At 42.5% G+C, this 23,478-nt stretch overlaps 1 protein-coding gene across 3 annotated transcripts; it reads right to left on the bottom strand.

Moving 5' to 3' along the window:
• Positions 1 to 593: 593 nt before the first annotated feature.
• LOC108719787 lies at positions 594 to 21,777 on the bottom strand. Of its 3 annotated transcripts, XM_018268938.2 has the most exons (5): positions 21,556 to 21,775; positions 7,501 to 7,621; positions 5,440 to 5,568; positions 4,000 to 4,473; positions 594 to 3,458 (listed from the first exon to the last, which is right to left on the bottom strand). In XM_018268938.2, exons 1-5 carry the CDS (start codon positions 21,577 to 21,579, stop codon positions 721 to 723), a joined length of 3,486 nt encoding a protein of 1,161 aa, XP_018124427.1. In that variant the 5' UTR covers positions 21,580 to 21,775; the 3' UTR covers positions 594 to 720. The 3 variants fall into 3 exon arrangements, with proteins under 3 accessions (XP_018124427.1, XP_018124428.1, XP_041423224.1); XM_018268939.2 differs by lacking the exon at positions 4,000 to 4,473 and having other exon boundaries at positions 21,556 to 21,777; XM_041567290.1 differs by lacking the exon at positions 7,501 to 7,621 and having other exon boundaries at positions 5,381 to 5,568; positions 21,556 to 21,776.
• Positions 21,778 to 23,478: the final 1,701 nt, after the last annotated feature.

Below are 23,478 nucleotides of genomic sequence, written 5' to 3'. Positions count from 1 at the left end.
TCCCCAAGGGCAAAGGGGGATTTTGATTTTTGACTTTACATCCCCTTTAACCTGAATTGGCCACCAACAGGTCAGGCCAGTGATCCGGTGGGTCAAACAGGGATGATCCGATCTAGGGGATGCACCGAATCCACTATTTGTGATTCGCCCGAATGCTTTGTGAAAGATTCAGCCGAATGCCAAACTAAATCTGAATCCTAATTTGCATATGCAAAAAAAAAGAAAGAGGAAAAGTCATGTGATTTCCCTACTCACCCCTAATTTACATATGCAAATTCGGATGTGGGGGAACGGACTGCGCTCAACTTTAAACTGAATCACAAATGAAAACCGCTAATAAAAAACAATTGATTGCAATTAGAAAAAGGCTTATATCGGTTCCCCAAGGGCAAAGGGGATTTAGGAAACACGGAATTCTCTCTAATTCTAACAGTAGCCTTTATTCATATGAATAGAACTTCTGAGCAATCTCAGAGTTTGCAGCAATAAATAAATTGAAAATCTTTGAAGTAACAAACTAAAACCATTTTTTGCCCTTTTGTTCCCAGAGATTTTTTTCTTAAACATTTATTTAAAAATATTTTGAAACACCGTTTTTCCTTAAAAAGAAAGTTGACTTTAATATATTACAAAGTACAAAGTCGCGGGGCGTAAATGTGCGTACACTTTTCTGAAAGCAGATCCATGAATACTTTGAAGTCAATCCAATAAAAACATGAACTACACAGTCACTACATACACGGTGCTTCCGTCGTCTCCTTGTGTGGTGTAAAGAATTTTTGGAGCGTCCTCGTCGGTAACCCCGCTGGCATCTTCTGTCTCAGAGGGGACTTTGGAAGACTCCTGACCATTTTCTGCAGTTGACTTTGCCCCCTCGTGAACTTTTTGGTGGGAGGTTAGGGTTTCAAGACTGCTAAAACGTTCTTCGCACTGACTACACTTAAACAGTCTCTCTACGGTCACAGGCATCTGGTTGGTGTTGGCTACAGTTTGTTGAACTACATGCCCAGCAGTCTCGTTGATCTTTCGTATTACAATGCCTGTTTTCTGCTGATCGGCATTAAGAATAGTGGAGGTAGAAGGCTGTCCAACTTGTATTGTCCTATTGGCATTGATAGGAGTAATATTTCCAACTGGGGTTCCGATGGTCCCTGCATTCCTGATGCCCAAGCCACTATTGACCGTTAAAATTGTTGGGTTGTTCATATTCAATGTGGCTTTTGGGTTATTAATGGCAGTGGCATTGGTTGTAAGTGTAACTGGCGTTCCATTACGAATACCCAGAGTCCCATCCACAGTGATAAATGTGTTCCCGATGCCCAGACCTCCATTTACATTGACTGGGGTAATATTACTAAAAGCTAATTTCCCCCCGAGAGACATAGGAGTCACATTTCCAGTAACTACGTTGCCATTTACTGTGACCACAGTAGCATTGCCTATTCCAGAAGGGACAGTGTTCTTGGAAGGGACTGTGGGCGCTGTTAGAAATATACCAGAATTTGCATCAACAAAAAGAGGTATGGCCTGACCTATTGCTTGATTCCCCGAAGCCTTTACTGGAACTGCATTTAAGGTTCCGCTGTTGACCCGTGGAAGGTTATTTTGCATATTCAGACTACTGGCAGTATTGGCTGCTGACTGACTGACGTTGACAGTAATGGGCTTGGGTTGACTGGATTGAAGAGTTACAGGGACACGATTTGCTTGACCAACTATGGGTGTGACCGCCATGGGTGCAAACTTGGCATTTGCTGGCCGTGTATTTAGTGGAATTGTATTATTTGGAACAAACCTTGGGTTCTTGCTTAGTGGCACCCTGTTGACTTGCTTCACACCAGCAATCTGGTTTTCTCCAATATTCATAGGTGTAGCTAGCATAATACCGGAGCTACCCATGTTAACTGGGAATGTCAGCATAATGCTCCGATTCCCATTAACCGCTACAGAAAGGGGCTGGTTAGCCATACTTGGATTCCCAGTAACAATAATAGGGGCTGGCTGCTGTACTTGCACCTTATTAACTAATACTGGGCCACTCTGTGGCAGAGTCGGAGTCTGGGTTTTTGGAAGGGAAGAGGCGGCAAGGTTGTCTCCGTTGCCTTTAGGGTTACTGGCCGGAGGAGTTCCATTGGCAGAACTTTTTTCTTCTTTGTTTGTGGAATTTTCAGGTAATTTTGGCAGGCTATCTGGTTTAGAATCTTTATCATCAATTATGATGATTTCTGATGCGCTGTTACTGGATTCTCTATTCTTAGTCTTTGGCTGCGGGAGCAGAAACACTCCAGCATTACGGATCCTGCTAATAGTTATGGGAGGAGTGTTCCATCTCCCTGACTTGCCATCTTTGATATCTGTGGGTGTAGTTCTTTTTACCTCCTGATCGTCAGCAATTATAATGGGAGGTGTAACCCGATTCACTGGCTTGTTTATAGGCGGCGTTGTTCTAGACGTACTGGGTTGGTTACCGGTAGCCACTGGGGGTGTAGCCCGTTTTGCACCAGGACCCTCACTATGTACAGACACAGGGCTGGCCCTCTTGAGAGCCTGGACAACATCAGAGGGGATCGGTGGCATTGGACATTTCATACTACTTTCACCACCACTGGCTGTAACTCCCACGTGTCCAGCCTCTTGTGTCAAAGCACCAGATGATGTCTGTTTCCCATATTTACCTATGGGAGTTTTATCGGATGAAAAATAACTTCTGTGATTGGTTGCTTCCCCTGCCTTCTGAGGTATGTTTTTGCTGACTTGTGGTTGTGAAACAGGCTGCACACCTCTGGGAACCATATTCCCCCCCTGCACAGAGAAGCGCCAGCCTTCTGGCTTTTTACTAGTGTTTGAAGGCATCTTATCTTGGGGGCTCGCACTGCTGGGGATCATTGCCACGGAATGTCTATTTCTCTGCTCATGAACAGCACCAGGGCTGCCACTAGTGATAGGCACCGGAACTGGCTCAAGAGGAGCCAGTGGAGACATTGCTTGTGCTCTCCTCTGATTTCCACTACTGGTTGCTGATAATTTAGCTCCTTGATTTACACCTTGAGTGAAACTGTTAGCTGCTTTACTTTCCAGTCTTGCTACAGGATTCTCAGGCCTTCCACGCAGCATGTTGGGTCCAGTTTGGTCTCCGGGCCTCAGATAGCCAGAAAACTGTGGGGATATTGGTCCCATTCCTGGGGGGTTAGGATATCTCATTCCAGGTCTGCCATTAGCAAAATGAGATGAGGGTGCATTTGAATTAAAATATGGATTTGGGGGGGAAGTGTAACGGTTTCCTTGGTGGCTGTCAACAACAGTTGGCTGAAGCATCCTCGGAAGGCTCATGGGGCACTGGTTGTTGCAGAAAGAGCCACAGCCTGCACATGGCACCCCATTATTCCTTCTCTCCTGGAATGGGGGTGCATGCAGTTGGTAAGGGGGCTCCCTCCTGTTTCGATTTTCATGTTCAAGATCTAGAGGATGGGAAAGACAAATGTGTTAGCCAAGTGTGCATTCCTACAGCAAAGCTAAACTAGGGGTCATTAAACCCCATGAGATCTTATTCAGGGAATCCTATACTCTAGGTAGCAGTGACTTGTGTACATGCCAAAACAACACCCACAATGTCCAAGATCTAATTCTTTATAGGACCAAATTTTAAATAATTCATCCTCACTTCCCTCCTAGCTGCTATAATTTGTTGGCATGGTCTGGGTATTTCTTGCTTCAGTGTTCTCCAGGCAAAGAGTTTTATCTCTACTTCCCACAGGCCTAAAGGGCAACTGTCATAGCAATAAAAATGCAACCCGACGGGTCTATTTAACAAATCTTCTTAACAAATGTTTCGTCTTGCGTTGACCATAATCAATTTGTGAAGCCTGATAAGTTAATAACCGATTGCGGTGCCCCCTTCTACACCCTGTCTGCCAATGAGCATTGGATCACACCGAACTGAAAAGTCACTGGATATGAACAAATCTCATGGAAACAGAGGACAATAGAAGGAATACTTACGCCCCAAACTGCTCCCAGTAGGGCCCTGAGAGGCTTGTGGGCTTGTTTCAAAGTTTCCAAACATTGGATTTCCCAATCTCTCTGGACCAGCAAAGGGTGAAGTGGGATCAATGATTCGGTAGCCAGGACATTGTGGAGATAATGGTCCCATTGCTGGGTTACCATAACTCGCCACTGGGGATGTTGGATGAATCATTCCATTTGCGTTGTTGGCATAAGAAGGGGAGGTTGGGTTTCCAGTAAAATACAGCGGTTGAGGGGCCACATATCTTTTCTCCTGGCTCCTATCTCCGGGGGATCCATGAAACGCTGTCTGTGGATTCCACTGCAAACTCATGCCACACTGGTTGTTGCATTGTGTCCCACAGTTCTGACAATGGGCCCCCTGGCCCTTCTCCTGCGAGGAGGAGATCTCCCCAGGCCGAGCAGAGTTGAAAGGGATAGGAGACTGGCGCTCTGTTTTTATTTCAGGTTCTGATTATGGAAAAAGGAAAGAGGAATCTTTGTGAAGTTACACCATAGCTAAAGCACCACCCTGTCTTTATTTATCTCTATTTACACCTTTACACCCCTGCTGCCTGGGAATTAGGTATTATTACAAAGATACCGTAAGATAAGAAATATTTCTTAAAGGAGAACTAAACACTAAAAATGTATGTGGCTAAAATGTCCTATTTTATATAGTGAACTTATTGCACGAGGCTAAAGTTTGAGCTTGTCAATAGCAGCAATGATCCAGGACTTCACACTTGTCACAGGGGGTCACCATCTTGGAAAGTGTCTGTGACACTCACATGCTCAGTGGGCTCTGATTGGCTGTTGAGAAGCTAAGGGCTCGTCACTAATTATCCAGCAGAAAATGAGCTTCCCTGGCTGTAATATAAGCTGATGCTACAGGTTTGCTGATTATTCAATTCTGATGCTAATTGCACTGGTTTCTGTGCTGCCATGTAGTAATTATGTGTATTAATTACTAATCAGCCTTATATTGTGACATTTCTATTCTATGTGTACTGTATATTGTGAGTGGGTCCCTAAGCTCAGTAAGTGACAGCAGCACAGAGCATGTGAATCAGTGAATCAGCAGAAAAGAAGATGGGGAGCTACTGGGGCATCTTTGGAGACACAGATCTTTACTGCTAAAGGGCTGTGGTTGCCTTGGGCTGGTACAGAAGCACAAAACATCATGTACAACATTTCTACCTACTTCTTTAGTTAAGCTTTAGTTCTCCTTTAAGACAAAGCAACCTAAGTCAGTCAACTCTGAATACAGCAAAATAAAACTTCAGAATGAAAGCTTGTGTAAACAACTAAATTGCAATTAAAAAAAGGGGGTAGTTATGTCCTGACAGTACAGTTCTGCCAGTTTAGTATATTTCACCTCAATAGACCACTAGGCTCTGTCTCTGAAGACCATGGTATCTACAGACACACGACTACCTTTGCTGCCAGCGGTGGGTTGGCCCTCTGGCTGGGGCTCCTGAAGCTTTTGTTTCTTACCGACGACACCATATGGTTCTTCCCCTCGTTCAATCCGAGAAACAATTTCCGGCTTTGGTATGAGATATCCTGTTAGTGAACAGGAAAACAAATGGTTATTCCTAGTGTCCTCTCCTACTTTTACTCCAATGTTACTGTACAATTTAGCAGCAGCCATTGAGATAAACCTGGTGCCCAAAGCCCTTCCTGTTCATCACAGACTCCCTTCTCTGTGTTACTCAACATAAGTCCAAATATAGTTCGATTCCGAGGAAGCTAGGATCACTCCCCAAAGTCCAGCGTCAACGCAGGTTCTCCTCCACCTGTTACAAAATTCTTCCAAATGTAAAGTCGTTGTATTCCTCCAAATAAATTTGGGGAGGGAGAATAACAGAAATAAATTTCATTTAGTGTAGTATTTTTAAACGTTTTTTGCTGACCCCCTTGGTGTCTATTTAAAACCACCGTGCTTTACAATTCACACTATAATTGTGTCATCCAATGTTTCGTACCAAACTTAAAGGGATACTGTCATGGGAAAAAAAAAAATTTCAAAATGAATCAGTTAATAGTGCTGTTCCAGCAGAATTCTGCACTGAAATCCATTTCTCAAAAGAGCAAACAGATTTTTTTATATTTAATTTTAAAATCTGACATGGGGCTAGACATTTTGTCAATTTCCCAGCTGCCCCAAGTCATGTGACGTGTGCCTGCACTTTAGGAGAGAAATGCTTTCTGGCAGGCTGCTGTTTTTCCTTCTCAATGTAACTGAATGTGTCTCAGTGGGACCTGGATTTTACTATTGAGTGCTGTTCTTAGATCTACCAGGCAGCTGTTATCTTGTGTTAGGGAGCTGCTATCTGGTTACCTTCCCATTGTTCTGTTGTTTGGCTGCTGGGGGGAAAGGGAGGGGGTGATATCACTCTAACTTGCAGTACAGCAGTAAAGAGTGATTGAAGTTTATCAGAGCACAAGTCACATGACCAGGGGCAGCTGGGAAATTGACAATATGTCTAGCCCCATGTCAGATTTCAAAATTGAATATAAAAAAAATCTGTTTTCTCTTTTGAGAAATGGATTTCAGTGCAGAATTCTGCTGGAGCAGCACTATTAACTGATTCATTTTGAAAAAAATTTTTTTTCCCATGACAGTATCCCTTTAAATTCAAAGCAATTTTAAAGAAAAAATAAAAATAAAAAAATATTAAAAAATAAAAAATGGAGGTGAAAGGATTGTTTTGTGAATTATTACAATAAAGAGTAGCCAATACGTGCAGCCCTTGCTGTTATTTGTTCACCCTGTGTGCAAACAATAATTACGTAACTTTTAAGTGCTGAGTGTGAACACTCTAACCACAATTCAGAGACCGATCGTGCCAGTAGCACAAACAACTCACCAGACGTGTTTGTGCTACTGGCACGATCGGTCTCTGAATACTACACTGTATGAAATTTATTTCTGTTATTCTCCCTCCCCAAATTTATTTGGAGGAATACAGCGACTTTACATTTGGAAGTGTTACTCAACATGCAAGCATTTCCTTGGAGGTAGAGTCCTGTGCGGGTCCATTTTTTGAACCCGTACCCAGAGACCCGCTACCCAACCCGCAAGTACCTTATCACCAACCGTGACCCGCTGACCATGAAGAATCAGGAAGTGCTGTCATTGTAAACAGGAAGTGACATAATAGGAAGTAGGCGTGATCAGAGAAAATTGTAAAAATCACTATTGAGAAGACCCACAGCCCGACCCGAGTCTATACCCGCACCCGAAACTTCTACCCGCAGGGTACCCAACCCGCTGCAGGACTCTAGGTCAAATGACCTTGTTAGGCTGTTGCTTACAAGTTACCTGCTCCTGGGTTGTTCCTTACACATAAGCATGTGCCCTTTGGCTAAGAAATTCCTTAAGTCTTGACTACCAAGACTACTACACCAGACAGACATTGAAGGAAATATGAAGTCAAAAACCCACTATTGTCCCTTGACTGATATGCAGGAGTAACATAAAGCAGACCTTACCCAAAGAAAGCATAATTTCATAGATTTCTTTGATGAGCTCCTTGTAGACTTTCTTCTGGACCTCCTCCAGATTGCTCCATTGCTCCTCGGAGAAATAAATGGCAGCATCATCAAATGTGACCTGAAGTATAAGAAACACGTTGGCCAGAGAAGAACATTCTTGTGTAGAACATTGTAGCACAACTGTGGCATGAGCAAACTAAATTACTGCAATCTCTCTCAGAACAGAAAAGTCTGATCATGGTTTGATGTAAACAAAGTTTCCATGTCCATAATGGTAGCCATTGGAAAATCTTTAAAGGGATACTGTCATGGGGAAAAAAAAACAACATTTTTTCAAAATGAATCAGTTAATAGAGCTGCTCCAGCAGAATTCTGCACTGAAATCCATTTCTCAAAAGAGCAAACAGATTTTTTTATATTCAATTTTGAAATCTGACATGGGGCTAGACATACTGTCAATTTCCCAGCTGCCCCAAGTCATGTGACTTGTGCTCTGATAAACTTCAATCACTCTTTACTGCTGTACTGCAAGTTGGAGTGATATCACCCCCTTCCCTTTTCCCCCCCAGCAGCCTAACAACAGAACAATGGGAAGGTAACCAGATAGCAGCTCCCTAACACAAGATAACAGCTGCCTGGTAGATCTAAGAACAACACTCAATAATAAAATCCAGGTCCCACTGAGACACATTCAGTTACATTAAGGAAAAACAGCAGCCTGCCAGAAAGCATTTCTCTCCTAAAGTGCAGGCACAAGTCACATGACCAGGGGCAGCTGGGAAACTGACAAAATGTCTAGCCCCATGTCAGATTTCAAAATTGAATATAAAAAAAATCTGTTTGCTCTTTTGAGAAATGGATTTCAGTGCAGAATTCTGCTGGAGCAGCACTATTAACTGATGCGTTTGGAAAAAAAACATGTTTTCCGATGACAGGATCCCTTTAACGTTTCAGTTGGCCTGGTATGCAAAACTGTACTTGAAGGATAAGTAAACCTTAAAAATAAGTGAATGTAAAATTGATGAGGGGGCTTTTCTAGGCACTTTTGCAATGTACATTCATTGTTTATTTATTTTTTATTCCAAGATATTAAGGGATACATGTACTGTTAATATGAATGAATTGTGTTACAACAGCGCCACCTGCTGGTCAGTTTCCCACCAGTCTGACCAGCAAGTAGTCAAGGAAGTTGTCAGGAGAAAGAAAGAGGCTGATGTTCTCCTGTTTGGAAAGATGTGAGAAAGGCTCTAGTTTTTTTCCTAAGCAGAACATCAGAGCAGCCTCTTTCTTTCAAAGGGGGAACGCCCCCGAAATGTTGTGTTTTTTTGAGTGACGTAATAAACACACGAGGGGCTTGTCCCCGTTTGAACTGTCTTGAGTTACGGTGCCCATATCTATTTCCTAAAGGTCCATGTACCAGGCAGAACGATTAACTAAATTACCCATTAGTTCACGTGTATCTTTTCTACATGGAAAACTCTACAGTCATAGGTTCATGGCATCTTTCTGTACTGGCCCTTGTACTCCGAGGAATGGAAGACGTGTGCTCTATATTTATAGTGTTGCTCTCAAACAGGCAGAAAAGATTCCAACAAGCAAAGTTAAATATCAATTCAAACGAAAGCATTTGGCAGCTACAACATTCATGCAATTTATTTCTTTTTTTTCCCTCAAAAGCATTCATTCGTGAAAATAAATAGGACAATGTGATTATCATTGCTATCAAGTTTTTTCTACCATGGTTGTTTTGAGTTTTTTTTCTAAATGTGCTAAAACTCAAGACATATACACAAATGTTGAAAGAAAATTAAAGGCAAACTAAACTCTAAAAATTAAAATGGCTAAAATGTCCTATTTTCTATAGTGAACTTATTGCACGAGGCTAAAGTTTGAGCTTGTCAATAGCAGCAATGATCCAGGACTTCAAACTTGTCACAGGGGGTCACCATCTTGGAAAGTGTCTGTGACACTCACATGCTCAGTGGGCTCTGATTGGCTGTTGAGAAGCTAAGCTTAGGGCTCGTCACTAATTATCCAGCAGAAAATGAGCTTCCCTGGCTGTAATATAAGCTGATGCTACAGGTTTGCTGATTATTCAATTCTGATGCTAATTGCACTGGTTTCTGTGCTGCCATGTAGTAATTATGTGTATTAATTACTAATCAGCCTTAAATTGTGACATTTCTATTCTATGTGTACTGTATATTGTGAGTGGCTCCCTAAGCTCAGTAAGTGACAGCAGCACAGAGCATGTGAATCAGTGAATCAGCAGAAAAGAAGATGGGGAGCTACTGGGGCATCTTTGGAGACACAGATCTTTACTGCTAAAGGGCTGTGGTTGCCTTGGGCTGGTACAGAAGCACAAAACATCATTTACAACATTTCTACCTACTTCTTTAGTTAGGCTTTAGTTCTCCTTTAATTTGACCGAATATGTTTGTTTGGTTTGTGTGCACCGTGACGTGTAGGATCCTAGGGGACGGTCCTTAGTTCTTGAAATGTTAAATGTTTTTATTTAGGATTACCCAGTGGCAACTACTACTAAAAAAGTATATTTTTATGAAAACTGTGTATATAGATGACGCAAGGTTTATCATACGAGTTATTTTATGCAATATATTTTTATGGAGACCTATATTGTTTGGGGGGTGTAGTTTTCCTTTAATAAGAACATGGGGTGGCCTATTTATCAGGTTTTTTTTTTACTGCCCACACACACAGGGTGAACATCAACCGTTAGATCCCAAAATCGTAAATCCAGCTAACGTCAGCTGCTCATTGGTTGACTGCCAGATCACGTATTTGTAAGACCCACACCGGACTAAATCAGCCAATACTGGTCCAGATCTGGTGCCGGACAAGTCACTTGGTGCCGCCAGAAAATATTTGCTTATGACATTTAGGCCACAATGAAACGACTTGCCAAACGGATTTAACAGTTGCCATGATGATATTGATGGAACAAAAATGGCAGATCTGTTAACCAATATTTCCGACGAACAATAATTTTTCTTAGACACAAGTCTTCGTTCTAATGACGAATCCTTTTATGAACCCAATGACTTGTCCTATGAACATCTGTATGTGGAATTTTCACAGAATTTGAAAAATAAATGAAAATCGTTTATACGCGAGTGCAGCATCGGGATGAGCGTTGCTAAGGGTGAATCGCAAAGCAAGGTGCGAGTCTTCATTAGAAAGAAGGAATTCCGTGAATGGAATTAATGTTGTGCGGCTCCGTTTTCACTCCCTTGGGTAAAATACTTACAAAAACCTGTCAGCTGTCTAAATACTTCCGCGGTGAATAATTATACCAATTAACATCCACTCGGGATTCAATTAACAGTATTAGAAGAGACAAATTAGTAGAGAATAATTAACAAGTTAAAGTAAAATATTTGGCAAGAAAAGGAAATTGCACATCAGTTCCGAAGAGAAGAATTGTATATACATACGAATTGATAGTAAGGGTCTGTAAAATGTTTCAATTCAAAAATGAAATCCTCTTAAAGGAGAAGGAAATGTATTTTCACTTGGGGGTCCCAAAAGTTATGCACTCCAAATTGATCGCATGTACTTACCCGAAACCCCAGACTGATGCTCCTATCAGAAGAAAAGTGCACCGGCCCGGGGTTATTCCAGGGAGCACCAACGACCGCTCCTCTTCCTTCTTCTTCTTTCTCCTCGCGGCTGAGCATGTGCAGAAGAGCGAAAAGCTGATATTTAACGGAAAAGCCGATAATTCATTCCATTGCGCATGCATCTGCCCCGGGAAATTTAAAAATAGAAGAAGCCGGAAGACGATCGCTCCGTGGTGCTCACTGGAACAATCCCGGCCCGGTAAAGTTTTTTTTCTGGCCCAGGTAAGTGCATGTGATCACTTGGGGGTGCCTAACTTTTGGCATCCTAAGTTAAAAGACCTTTCCTTCTCCTTTAAAGAAACTGCAGGTATGGGACCTGTTATCCAGAATGCTCGGGACCTGGGGTTTTCCAGATAATGGATCTTTCTGTAATTTGGATCATGTAAACATTAAAAAAAAAAACCAATAGGCTGATTCTGCGTCCAATAAGGATCAATTATATCAGGGGTCCCCATCCGCCGGGCCGCGGGACAGTCTTCAACTGGGCCTGCTGAATTGGACACCACATTTGGAACAGTAGCAGAGGGGCTCGGCTTAAAGGCCAAATACCGGGGCGCGAATTGAAAAAGTCTAACGACCACTGCACTAGTAATTAATACAAAGCTAGTGGTTTAAAGGAGACACACAGCATATGTCCCTCATCATGTATGCAGTTATAAAAAAAAAAATATATGGTGCCTAAACTGTTAACTTTAAAAATGACCCCTTAATTGGAGCTCCTCGTAGATCCTGAAACTATTACATATTTCTTCTAGTGATAAGAGGATCAGAATTTTTTTTTAAATTTAACACTAGTCCCAACCTGCACCCAAATGCCTCATCTACTTTATAACATACACACAACCCTTTTGATGACTCATCTAAAAGTGAGAGCAGCCATTCATTATAAGGGAGGGGGTCCGCCCCTGACCACAGAGAAGAGGCCATGATTAAAGTTGAACCCGCCACCCACCTAAAACCCGTACCTGGGGCTTGCTTTCTGCCGATAAATCCACAGGTCCTGGGACAATGTGCTCATCACTAAAGTATTTTTTTTTATCACTTAAAGGAAACATATTGTGTAAAAAATAAGAATGTACCAGTGCATTATACTCATTTAGATATAGAAGAATTGTGCTTAAAAAAGTAGTGTTTCAGGCTGATTTATTGAATATTTCTGCAAAAACCCTAATAATCCCTCCCTTCTCTTCCACTTGCTGCTCCCTGAATTCCCAGGCTGTGCACTCACTGCACTGTAGGACAGGAACCAATCAGCAGCTAGCAGGACCTGATAGGGAACTGAAGCCTGTCTGTGCTTGTGTGACTGCAGGGCTGTGATTGGCTGTCCCCCTCCTACTGTGCTTCTGGCAGGGACACGCCCACCCCTCATTTGAAACCCAGACAGGGACCAGAGAACATTTATAGGGAGCTCCAATAAAGGGGCTATTTTTAAAGATAATATTAATGTTTAGCACCATGTAAAAGCAACAACATATATTACTTATAATTGCCTACACAATTAGGGTTTTTTTCATTTATCCTATATGTCTCCTTTAAGGTATATGGGCAAATTTGGGTACTTTAGGGCCAAATGATTGCATGATACAATTAGCATTATATCGCTTGACGACCTCGCCAAACGAGTCATTCTCACCTTGTATGGGCATCTTAAAGGCGGCCATAGGCGTAACAATTATAATCTTTCCAAGAAAGATCATTTGTTTCACAACACACGTGTAGAGCTGAATTATCAGATAAACATTGTAGAAACAATAGAATTCTACCTGTATCGACGATTCAGCACTAAACAATGGCCGATGTTCGGGTGCCAATCCCAATTTTCCGCCTGGGCCATCGATATCGGTTGTCTCTTCTCCCACCATCCATGCACCGAATATAGTACGAAAGTTAGTTTCCTATGATATTATCGGTACGTCTATGGCCACCTTTAATCTTCATATACCCTCAATTGCTCTGAGCTGATCACATCCGCTTACTAATGAAATCAGGTCACACCTATCATAACGTCAATACTATTTAAAGGGCTGATCTCTCTTATGCCCTATCAAGGGCTGGCCAGGATTTCGCATGGTGTTATCCTTTCATATGTTTATAGGGTTCTTATCCAACACTGATTTCCTACAAAGTGGACTATGGAGATCTGTGACAATTTGGAGACCCAACCAAAGTCTCTTGGAGAGACAGATCTGCCCTGCGGACCTCCAGTTGGGCTACGCTACATCCAGAGCAGCATTATACACAAGAAATGAAGCTCTAGCAATACAAAGCCATGTTGTTGGTGTTGGGAACACTCCATTTATTTCATTCATTAACTGCAGAGTTTTGTGGCCAAATTAAACAGTATAAATAGCCATAGTGAGTCTTTCCCAAGGGTAAAAAAAGCTTTACAATCCATGTAGCCGATCCCCTGGTTCTTACTCCCCTACAACTGTCGGAATATTTTGTAATGAACATTATGAGAGTAGAAAAAAGAATAAGCAGAATCTAATGGCTCGTCTATACTGGCGGGCGAGTGGAGCAATAAGACCTGATCTGGCAATGCCCCACTTGGCTTAGCATGAAGGTCTGTAAATAGTCCCTTGGCAGGAACAGACTGTTGGGGGAGGGCAACTCCACAGAAATACCTTCCACCCCCACCAAACTGGCGCCTAATAGGCTGAGGAGGCAGCCAATCCATGCAGGAGAATATCTGAAAAAGAAAGGTCATTGTGCTTTTGTAACTTCACAGCTGGAAAGGAAGCCACCAAAGAAGAATAGGACATGAGCCATCTTTCTCACAAGCCCGTCCTCAACCCAACAAAGGGAATGGAAAACAAAAGGAAACAATGGTCCTTTTAAAGGACCAGTTACACCAACATTTAAAAATGAGACCTTTGTATAATTAATTGTAATGGGGAATGTGCAAAAATATTTTCTTTGAAGTAGGAGCCTGGATTTTTAAATCGCCTCTTCTTCAGAGCGACTAATCTCCCCGAATTGCCTCCCGAAATGGCGCTTTGTTATCTAAAGTCTCCCGAAGTTTCCTCGGAAAAACAAAGCACACCTATTGCCAAACCACCGACGATTTACATTCTAGCTGGTGGGAGGCAGTTCAGGAAGATTAGTTGCCCCAAAGAAGAGGAGATTTGTCGATGGGCAGGCGACTAATCTCACTGAAGCTGACTGTGTGTCTCTGCCCTTAGGGTAGGGGCAAACTGGGCAATTCAGGGAGATTTAGTTGCCTGGCAACTAATTGCCTCATCTTTGCGGCGAATGCCTTCCCTCTGTCTTGTGCCGGCTAAAATTAAAAATCGCCTGCGCTACAGCACACTCTGCGCTTTGTTTTTCCGAAGTTGCCTCACGAGGAAATCGCTCAGTGTGCCCCTACCCTAAGAGTAGCGTGTTTGTTATCAGATCTGCTGTGTTCAGCCATTTTTTATCTAAACAAAGCACCACCCAAACTATTCAATGGAACTCTAGATAACATAAACTCCGGGGCTGCCGACCAAAGTCCCTACCAAAAAAACTACAGGTATCATCTTTCTAGAAATTGTGCAACATTCATAAGCAAAGGCTACTTGCCACCCCTTCAGACTAGAGGAAAAGAAGTTTCATTTAAAGGAACAGAGTAGGGGGTTCATCACAGTGAGGACAGTGAGGTTGGGGAATGCACTGCCGGGTGATGATTCAGTTAATGACTATAAGAGGGACTTGGAGGATTTCTTGGACAGACATAATACAAAGGCTATTGTGATACTAAACTCTATAGTTAGTATAGATATGGGTATATATCATTTATGTGACAGTAGGGAGGGGTGTGTGTATGGGGCTGGGTTTTCATTTGGAGGGGTTGGACTTGATGGACTTTGTCTTTTTTCAACCCAATTTAACTATGTAACTATGTAACTATGTATTAGGACACATTCATTCCCTGTTGTTACTGGGCTATACAATGAGTAAATATAACAACACACATCATAGATCCCGATCTACCTTTTGGGCACCCCTGATGTAAATGGTAATTTAGAAATGATACTGGGCTTCCTTCCCAGAATTCCTGCTAATTTAGAGCCAAGAAATCATGACATCCCATTAATTCTCAGGCCCAACCGTCTCAGCGAAAATGTAAATAGGAAAACAAAAAGTGAATATATGGTAAATCAGCATCTGAAGCAACTTATCTGGACATTCGTTTTAGGTGGAGTCTGCCCTGAAACTTCTCTAATGTGATACAGCAGAGCAATGCAATCCAGTCTCTTCCATGCTGTGGGCCCATAATCTGATGTTTTGCATTACAATGTAGATGTCATAAAAAGAAGTCTATGGACTGTGTGAGCAGGTTGGGGGTCAAATACATTTCACAGGCCTCCAGTTGGACAGCCCTGCAACCGGCTATACTTTAATTCACATAAAACTTATTCTAAAAACAAAAGAAAGAAATGAACTTTAAAGCTTTGCTTCAGAAGATATGTGTGTTTATCAAATGACGGTCATCCAGAGGCATCGAATAACTAGGCATGTCATGGTATAAATACAGTAACAGGACTAGAAATCCAGCGCTATACGCAGCACTCGGTCCTCAGGCATCGTTTTCCACAAGCTTTCCGAACAGTAAAGAAAACTTTAAAGGGCAACTTTATTAAGGGTCGAATAGTAAATTCAAATTTATGTTGGTGTCAAAATTCACACAATGCGAATGTAAATTTGAATTTGAGATTTATCACACCTCAACCATGGAAACGGTTTTAATTTGAATATCCGCCACCTAAAAACTGCCAAATTCATTTACAAGTCAATGTCAGAAGTCCATTGACCCATTTGAATATGTTAATAGCCTTCATGACATTCAAGTTTTTTTTTTCGGAAGGAAAATTAGATTCGAGTTTTGTTCATATTCGATTTGAATACAACGTTTCGGATTGTTCCCATTCGATCGAATTTTAGACGTTTAAATTTTTTCATAAATAAATGACCTCCCATTTAAGTTGCGAGTATATTCAAATTTTGTAAAAAAAAAAAAACCAATTCACATCAATTCGAAATTCGACCTTTGATAAATCTGCCCATCTGGGGGCAGATTTATCAAGGGTCAAATTTCAAAGTAAAAAATACTCAAAGTCGAGGGATTTTTCACCGAATTTGGCCATCGAACAATCAAAGTAAAATCGTTCGAATCAAACGATTCAAAGGATTTTAGCGTACGATCAAATGATTTTACTTCGATGTGTAAATACTTAGAAAAATGGTCTAGAAGGTCCCCATAGGCTAACATAGCACTTCGGCAGGTTTCATTTGGCCAAGTATTGAAGTCAAAGTTTTTTTAAAGAGACTTCAAACTATTTTTACTTCGAATCGAATTCGAAGTAGATTCGAAGTCGTAGTATCCTATTCGATGGTCTAAGTATCTAAAAAAATTACTTTGAATTTCAAGTTTTTTTACTTAAAAAATTCCCTCGACCTTTGATAAACCTGCCCATTAATGTGTGTTCTTATGTATCTTAGGTATTGCTTTGGAGTATATATACGAGTGTAGTATCCATTAGTGATAACAAAAATTTAATTATGAGAGTAATTGAGGTTTTTAAAGGATGAAGAAATCCGCACCGTATGAAAGTAGTCTGAATAAAGTAATCGAATTCAATGGAAAAAATGTCATTATTTTCCAAAATTTCCATTGAATAAAAAACCAACAGTAGAAGTTTTCAAATGTTACACTGTCATTGGTTAAAAAAAAAAAAAAGTGCTATGAATGCCGAGGTTCAAAGAAAATGAAGTTTTTTGCTAGCGGGAGTCGGGAATGTTCAAAGAGCTGATCCAGTTATTCAGTCGTAACCGCCTTCCTCTTAGTTCTGACATATAACTGCAGTGGAAAGGCTACAGATGCCCAGAAATGACAGATATTGGATGCTGACTAAAGCTGGCCATAGATGTTGAGATTTTTAAAAGATCCGATCCTCATCGTGAGACCACGATTTTCTCGGAACGATCGTACGAATTTACCATCAAATAAAAAGACCAATTTGCCAGGAAAACAAAGGGGAGCTGCTTGGCCCTGCAGACATACATACATTGCACTGGGACCGACAAAGATTTTTTGACCTGGCCGACCAATTTCCTGACAGATGTCGGCCAAAAAATCGTTAGATGTTCGATCGTTCGAATCCCATTAACCGCACGATAATTTCGAAGGATTGGTCGGACTTCCCTAAAATCGGTCTTCGGCAAGAAGAATCGTCGCGTCTATGGGGAGCTTAACCGTGGCCATAGACATAACAATTACAATCTCTCCTGGAAAAGATGTTTTCAAGACAGATTGTTCAATACACACGTGTAGAGCTGAATGGTCAGATATACAAGTAGAAACACTAGAATTCTACCTGGATCTGACCATTCAGTACTAACAGTGTCCTGTTCAGATGCCATTGAACATTTTCTGCCTGGTCTGATTGATGACCCGAAACAACGTTCAAGCGTTCTGTCGAAATCGGTCGGCTCGTCTCCCACCATACATGCATTGAATATTGTATGATTATTTTTCCGTGTGAATGTATGGTGGGAGACGAGCCAAATATTGATGTGTGTATGGCCACCGTTAGCCTTTCTACTTGTTCAGTTGCAAAAAGAACCATGTACAGGCATCAACTTCTGGCTCATTCCAGAGCCTGAAAACCAGATTGGCCCATGCAGCTAAAGCTTTTCCTTGGCTTCTGGGTGGTCTCATAGCTGCTCCAAATCCTCTATTTTTTTCTTTACCAAATCCAATAATGCAAATATGTGGGCTACAGACCATTGATATCACTTCTAATCACTGTATTGTCCTTGTAGTTGACATCTGCTGACACTAAGCATATCCGACATTTCTCAAGATTTAGGATCATATAAATAGATCAAAAGTGATAAATACTGTTGACGATGACTGCACTGGGTCTGGCGCCTGGAACAGCTGCTGAAATTTACCAGAATGTCCATTACATTTAAAATGCCTTTTTAGGACTATTTTTGGAAGGACGTATTGCAGCATCATTCGAATATGGAAAGCTTTCAATTGGTTGGATGAAGAAGGTGGCAGCTAATTCAGAATTTCCCTGCAAAGCTTGGAACGATTAGCCAGAATTCTACCACCAAGGGAACTCATCCAACATCTCTAACAAGATGGCAGGCCGTGCCATAAGAAAGTCAGATCCATATTTAAACACTTGAAAGAGGTATTTTGGCTTGAGAACTTTCTTTCTGGCTGAAGTGAATCCAACTACTTAAAGGGATCCTGTCATCGGAAAACATGTTTTTTTTTTCAAAACGCATCAGTTAATAGTGCTGCTCCAGCAGAATTCTGCACTGAAATCCATTTCTCAAAAGAGCAAACAGATTTTTTTATATTCAATTTTGAAATCTGACATGGGGCTAGACATTTTGTCAATTTCCCAGCTGCCCCCAGTCATGTGACTTGTGCCTGCTCTTTAGGAGAGAAATGCTTTCTGGCAGGCTGCTGTTTTTCCTTCTCAATGTAACTGAATGTGTCTCAGTGGGACCTGGATTTTACTATTGAGTGTTGTTCTTAGATCTACCAGGCAGCTGTTATCTTGTGTTAGGGAGCTGCTATCTGGTTACCTTCCCATTGTTCTTTTGTCTTTTTCTTTTGCTGCTGGGGGGGGGGAGGGGGGTGATATCACTCCAACTTGCAGTACAGCAGTAAAGAGTGATTGAAGGTTATCAGAGCACAAGTCACATGACTTGGGGCAGCTGGGAAATTGATAATATGTCCAGCCCCATGTCAGATTTCAAAATTGAATATAAAAAAATCTGTTTGCTCTCTTGAGAAATGGATTTCAGTGCAGAATTCTGCTGGAGCAGCACTATTAACTGATTCATTTTGAAAAAATGTTTTTTTCCCATGACAGTATCCCTTTAAGGCAATTCTTTTCACATATTGCGATTTTGTTGTTAATTTGTGTACGCAATCACCAGAATCCTATAACTTTGGTGCATCCCTGACATGAAACTTTACTAAACAATATATTATTTAATATCTTACACACATTTTAATAGTTTATTATGTGCAAAATGGATTTATTGAACATAGGCTGTAGCTTACTGAATAGCAAAACTACAGGTTACGTTTTCTTGGGTTTTTGCCATTTTTGTGTCTTTTTGGACCTAAGCTTTTGGCATTCGCACTATCCTTCCTCCATAAACTGATGAAAAAACATGACATTTTGATTTATTTGCTATAAAATACAATTTTTGTCGCACTGTTATGTACAAGCTCAGATGTGAGAGCAATGACTCCAGATGTCTTGGAGAAAATCCTCCTCAATATTTGGAGCCAGATTTCACTTTGTCTAAAAATGATTGTTATTATTATAAATGATCCTTCTACTTGATCCCCCATAGATCCTTTTGGATCCCATGTCTGTGTTACCCAACTAAGACATAATGAATCCTTATTGGAGGCAAAACCAGCCTATTGGGTTTATTTCATGATTTACATGATTTTCTAGTAGACTTAAGGTACTGAGATCCAAATTATGGAATCATCCGTTATCCAGAAAGCCACAGGTTCAGAGCATTCTGAATAACAAAACCCATATCTGTATCAGCTTTCAAATGTGGGTCACTGACCTCATCTAAAAAAAAAACCTAAAAAAACAAATCATCTGTAAGGCTACAAATGTATTGTTATTGCTACTTATTATTACTCATCTTTCTATTCAGGCCTCTCCTATTCATAATCCAGTCTCTTATTCAAATCAATGCATGGTTGCTATAGTGTATGGGCAGTGGGTAGGAGTCAGTACCAGTGGGTATCAGTCAGTACAGTGTATGGGCAGTGGGTATCAGTGAGTAGGAGTGGGTATCAGTGAGTAGGAGGAGTCAGTACAGTGTATGGGCAGTGGGTAGGAGTAAGTAGGAGTATCAGTGGGTAGGAGTGGGTATCAGTGGGTAGGAGGAGTCAGTACAGTGTATGGGCAGTGGGTAGGAGTAAGTAGGAGTGGGTAGGAGTGGGTATCAGTGAGTAGGAGGAGTCAGTACAGTGTATGGGCAGTGGGTAGGAGTCAGTATCAGTGGGTAGGAGTGGGTATCAGTGAGTAGGAGTGGGTATCAGTGAGTAGGAGTGGGTATCACTGAGTAGGAGTGGGTATCAGTGGGTAGGAGGAGTCAGTACAGTGTATGGGCAGTGGGTAGGAGTCAGTGTCAGTGGGTAGGAGTGGGTATCAGTGAGTAGGAGTGGGTATCAGTGGGTAGGAGGAGTTAGTACAGTGTATGGGCAGGAGTCAGTGTCAGTGGCTAGGAGTGGGTATCAGTGGGTAGGAGTGAGTATCAGCGGGTAGGAGTGGGTATCAGCGGGTAGGAGTGGGTATCAGCGGGTAGGAGTGGGTATCAGCGGGTAGGAGTGGGTATCAGTGGGTAGGAGGAGTCAATACAGTGTATGGGCAGTGGGTAGGAATAAGTAGGAGTCAGTATCAGTGGGTAGGAGTGGGTATCAGTGAGTAGGAGTGGCTATCAGTGGGTAGGAGGAGTCAGTACAGTGTATGGGCAGTGGGTAGGAGTCAGTGGGTATCAGTGAGTATCAGTGGGTAGGAGGAGTCAGTACAGTGTATGGGCAGTGGGTAGGAGTCAGTGTCAGTGGGTAGGAGTGGGTATCAGTGAGTAGGAGTGAGTATCAGTGGGTAGGAGGAGTCATACAGTGTATGGGCAGTGGGTAGGAGTGAGTAGGAGTCAGTATCAGTGGGTATCAGTGGGTAGGAGTGGGTATCAGTGGGTAGGAGTAGGTATCAGTGAGTAGGAGTGAGTATCAGTGGGTAGGAGGAGTCATACAGTGTATGGGCAGTGGGTAGGAGCGAGTAGGAGTCAGTATCAGTGGGTATCAGTGGGTAGGAGTGGGTATCAGCGGGTAGGAGTGGGTATCAGTGGGTAGGAGGAGTCAGTACAGTGTATGGGCAGTGGGTAGGAGTCAGTGTCAGTGGGTAGGAGTGGGTAGGAGGAGTCAGTACAGTGTATGGGCAGTGGGTAGGAGTCAGTGTCAGTGGGTAGGAGTGGGTAGGAGGAGTCAGTACAGTGTATGGGCAGTGGGTAAGAGTCAGTGTCAGTGGGTAGGAGTGGGTATCAGTGAGTAGGAGTGGGTATCAGGAGTCAGTACAGTGTATGGGCAGTGGGTAGGAGTGAGTAGGAGTCAGTATGAGTGAGTAGGAGTCAGTATCAGTGAGTAGGAGTCAGTATCAGTGGGTATCAGTGAGTGGGAGTGGGTACAGTGTATGGGCAGTACCACTGATGTAGGGGAGGGGGAGTCAGGATCTTATTGTCAGGCTCATCCCCTTCCTAGACCGCCCCGGGCAGGAAACACTTCCAGTCTCCCAATAACAAAGCGTTACAGCCCCGGCTACACGTCACAGGTGTGATCTCTGCCCCAGGGAAGCGAAGTCTCCTCTCCTACCTGTCCAGCTCCCTCTGTTGCCATCACGTCTTGTCGGCCCGGACAGTCCCGAGCTCCCGCCCAGCTCCGGTCACTCCAATGTAGCGTCTCCTCCTGTGCTCTGTGTCTGTGGGGATGGGGGGAAGCTGGGAGGAGCCTGGGTAAGGGGAGGAGGAAGAGGATCCACGAGTAGGCGGAGCGAGGTTGCTATGGATGAGCGATTTACTGGGGAGCAGGAGGGCGGGGCGTTAAAGAGGGGGGAGGTGAGGTACAGGGGGCGGAGCGAGAAAAGCGGGGCGTCACTGATTGGATGCGGCCAATAGCTGAAATGAGCCAATAGAGAAAAGAGGCGGGAATTCAAGCTCACGTGATCACCCTTCGCCTCCTAGACTCCTGAGCTATAAATACTTTGCCACAGAGGCAGCTCAGTCCCTGTATTTTCAGTCTGGAACATGATGTGGAGTTATTCAGACTTAGCTCAGCTCAGCACTCACATATGTTACTGGAACTACTGGGCGATGCCAATAATGGACTTGCAACTGGTTCAGTGCTCTGTATTAGAACTTTCTCTAGAGCTTTCATTGGCCCTTCTTGCCCTGGTCTAATCAATGTTGATTATGGCGAGTTTCCCAAAGTTCCCATAATATAGTTTTCCTCCCAACTGTCAGCCGCTGTGTCAGGAAATACTTGGGGGCCACAACTGTTTCTGTCATTAAATACTTGGGGCCACAACTGTTTCTGTCATTAAATACTTGGGGGGCCACAACTGTTTCTGTCATTAAATACTTGGGGCCACAACTGTTTCTGACAGGAAATACTTGGGGGTCACAACTGTTTCTGTCAGGTAATACTTGGGGGCCACAACTGTTTCTGTCAGGAAATACTTGGGGGGCCACAACTGTTTTTGTCATGAAATACTTGGGGGGCCACAACTGTTTCTGTCATGAAATGTAGCACAGTGTGTATAAGAAGGGGGTGCACATTGATTGTGTCCGTCTTTCATTTTGCCAGATGCTGGGGGCTGAGATCGAGGGAGATCCTCCCAGAGTATCATTTAATACCCGCGTAGAAGATAGTAATAATGTTACTTTGATGGAAGAAATATTACAGAGACTGGAAGTTTTTTCCAGAGTAGGATGGCGCCCACATGTAGGGAATGGTTTAACCCCCAGCTACACTATAAGGATATTACAAGTCATTAGAGTTTCATGTCCCTATAAAGGCACAAAGTCTCTACTTTATACGTCGTACAACCTGTAGTGCACCCATCAATCAGACATTATCGTTGCAGTAACCAACCAATCAGAGGTTTCTATGGTCATTACTTTGTCTATAGAAGACAATGGTGTTCTCTTTGGGGCACTGCCCTGGTGCTGATTTGTCCAGGGTTAGTACATGGAGTTCAGACCCTTCAAAGAATCTGATTGGCTGGCCTTGAGCTGTTCTATTGAGCACACAGAGATTACTGACAAGGTCATTGGTAGTTGATATTTTGTATTTGGACAGATAAACTGCAAACCTGGCATTGAGCTTCAATAATGACTACAGCTTGCCCATCTTGCCGTCACCATATGACTCAATTAGTTACAGATTCACAGAGCTGTGAACTATTTCTTGTACACAACAACATCTTAAAGGGACAGTACAGCCCCTTGTGCAACATGCTTGCAGTGATCAGGGCTTGTGTTTGACATACCTTTGCTTATTGCTTTAATTATGAAAAATCTTTGTTTTTTGTTATTTCTTGAGCTAACCCGGGTGGACTTCTGCTAACAAAACAGTCACAACAATGTGTAAAGGGAGGGGAATTGTATACTGGTAATCTAATTATCAACCTCACAAGGACCAAACATGGTGGAGCTTCAATTTTTGGGATGTGCCAAGGGCTGTTGAGTAAGATGCACCTGGCTTATAATGTAACTGGGCCGGCGTTTCTGAGAACTG

Source organism: Xenopus laevis, chromosome 6S (genome assembly GCF_017654675.1).
Source record: "Xenopus laevis strain J_2021 chromosome 6S, Xenopus_laevis_v10.1, whole genome shotgun sequence".
NCBI classification, from domain to species: Eukaryota; Metazoa; Chordata; class Amphibia; order Anura; family Pipidae; genus Xenopus; species Xenopus laevis.
The sequence above is the reverse complement of the archived record's forward strand: the minus strand, read 5'-3'. Positions and strand labels throughout refer to the sequence as shown.

Coding starts and splice junctions, on each gene's coding strand:
- LOC108719787 (XM_018268938.2), bottom strand. CDS start 21,579: ATGGCAACAGAGGGAGCTGGACAG. Junction 7,622..21,555: donor CAACAGAGGGAGCTGGACAG/GTAGGAGAGGAG, acceptor CTTATACTTCAG/GTCACATTTGATGATGCTGC. Junction 4,474..5,439: donor ACCCACCGCTGGCAGCAAAG/GTAGTCGTGTGT, acceptor TTCCATAATCAG/AACCTGAAATAAAAACAGAG.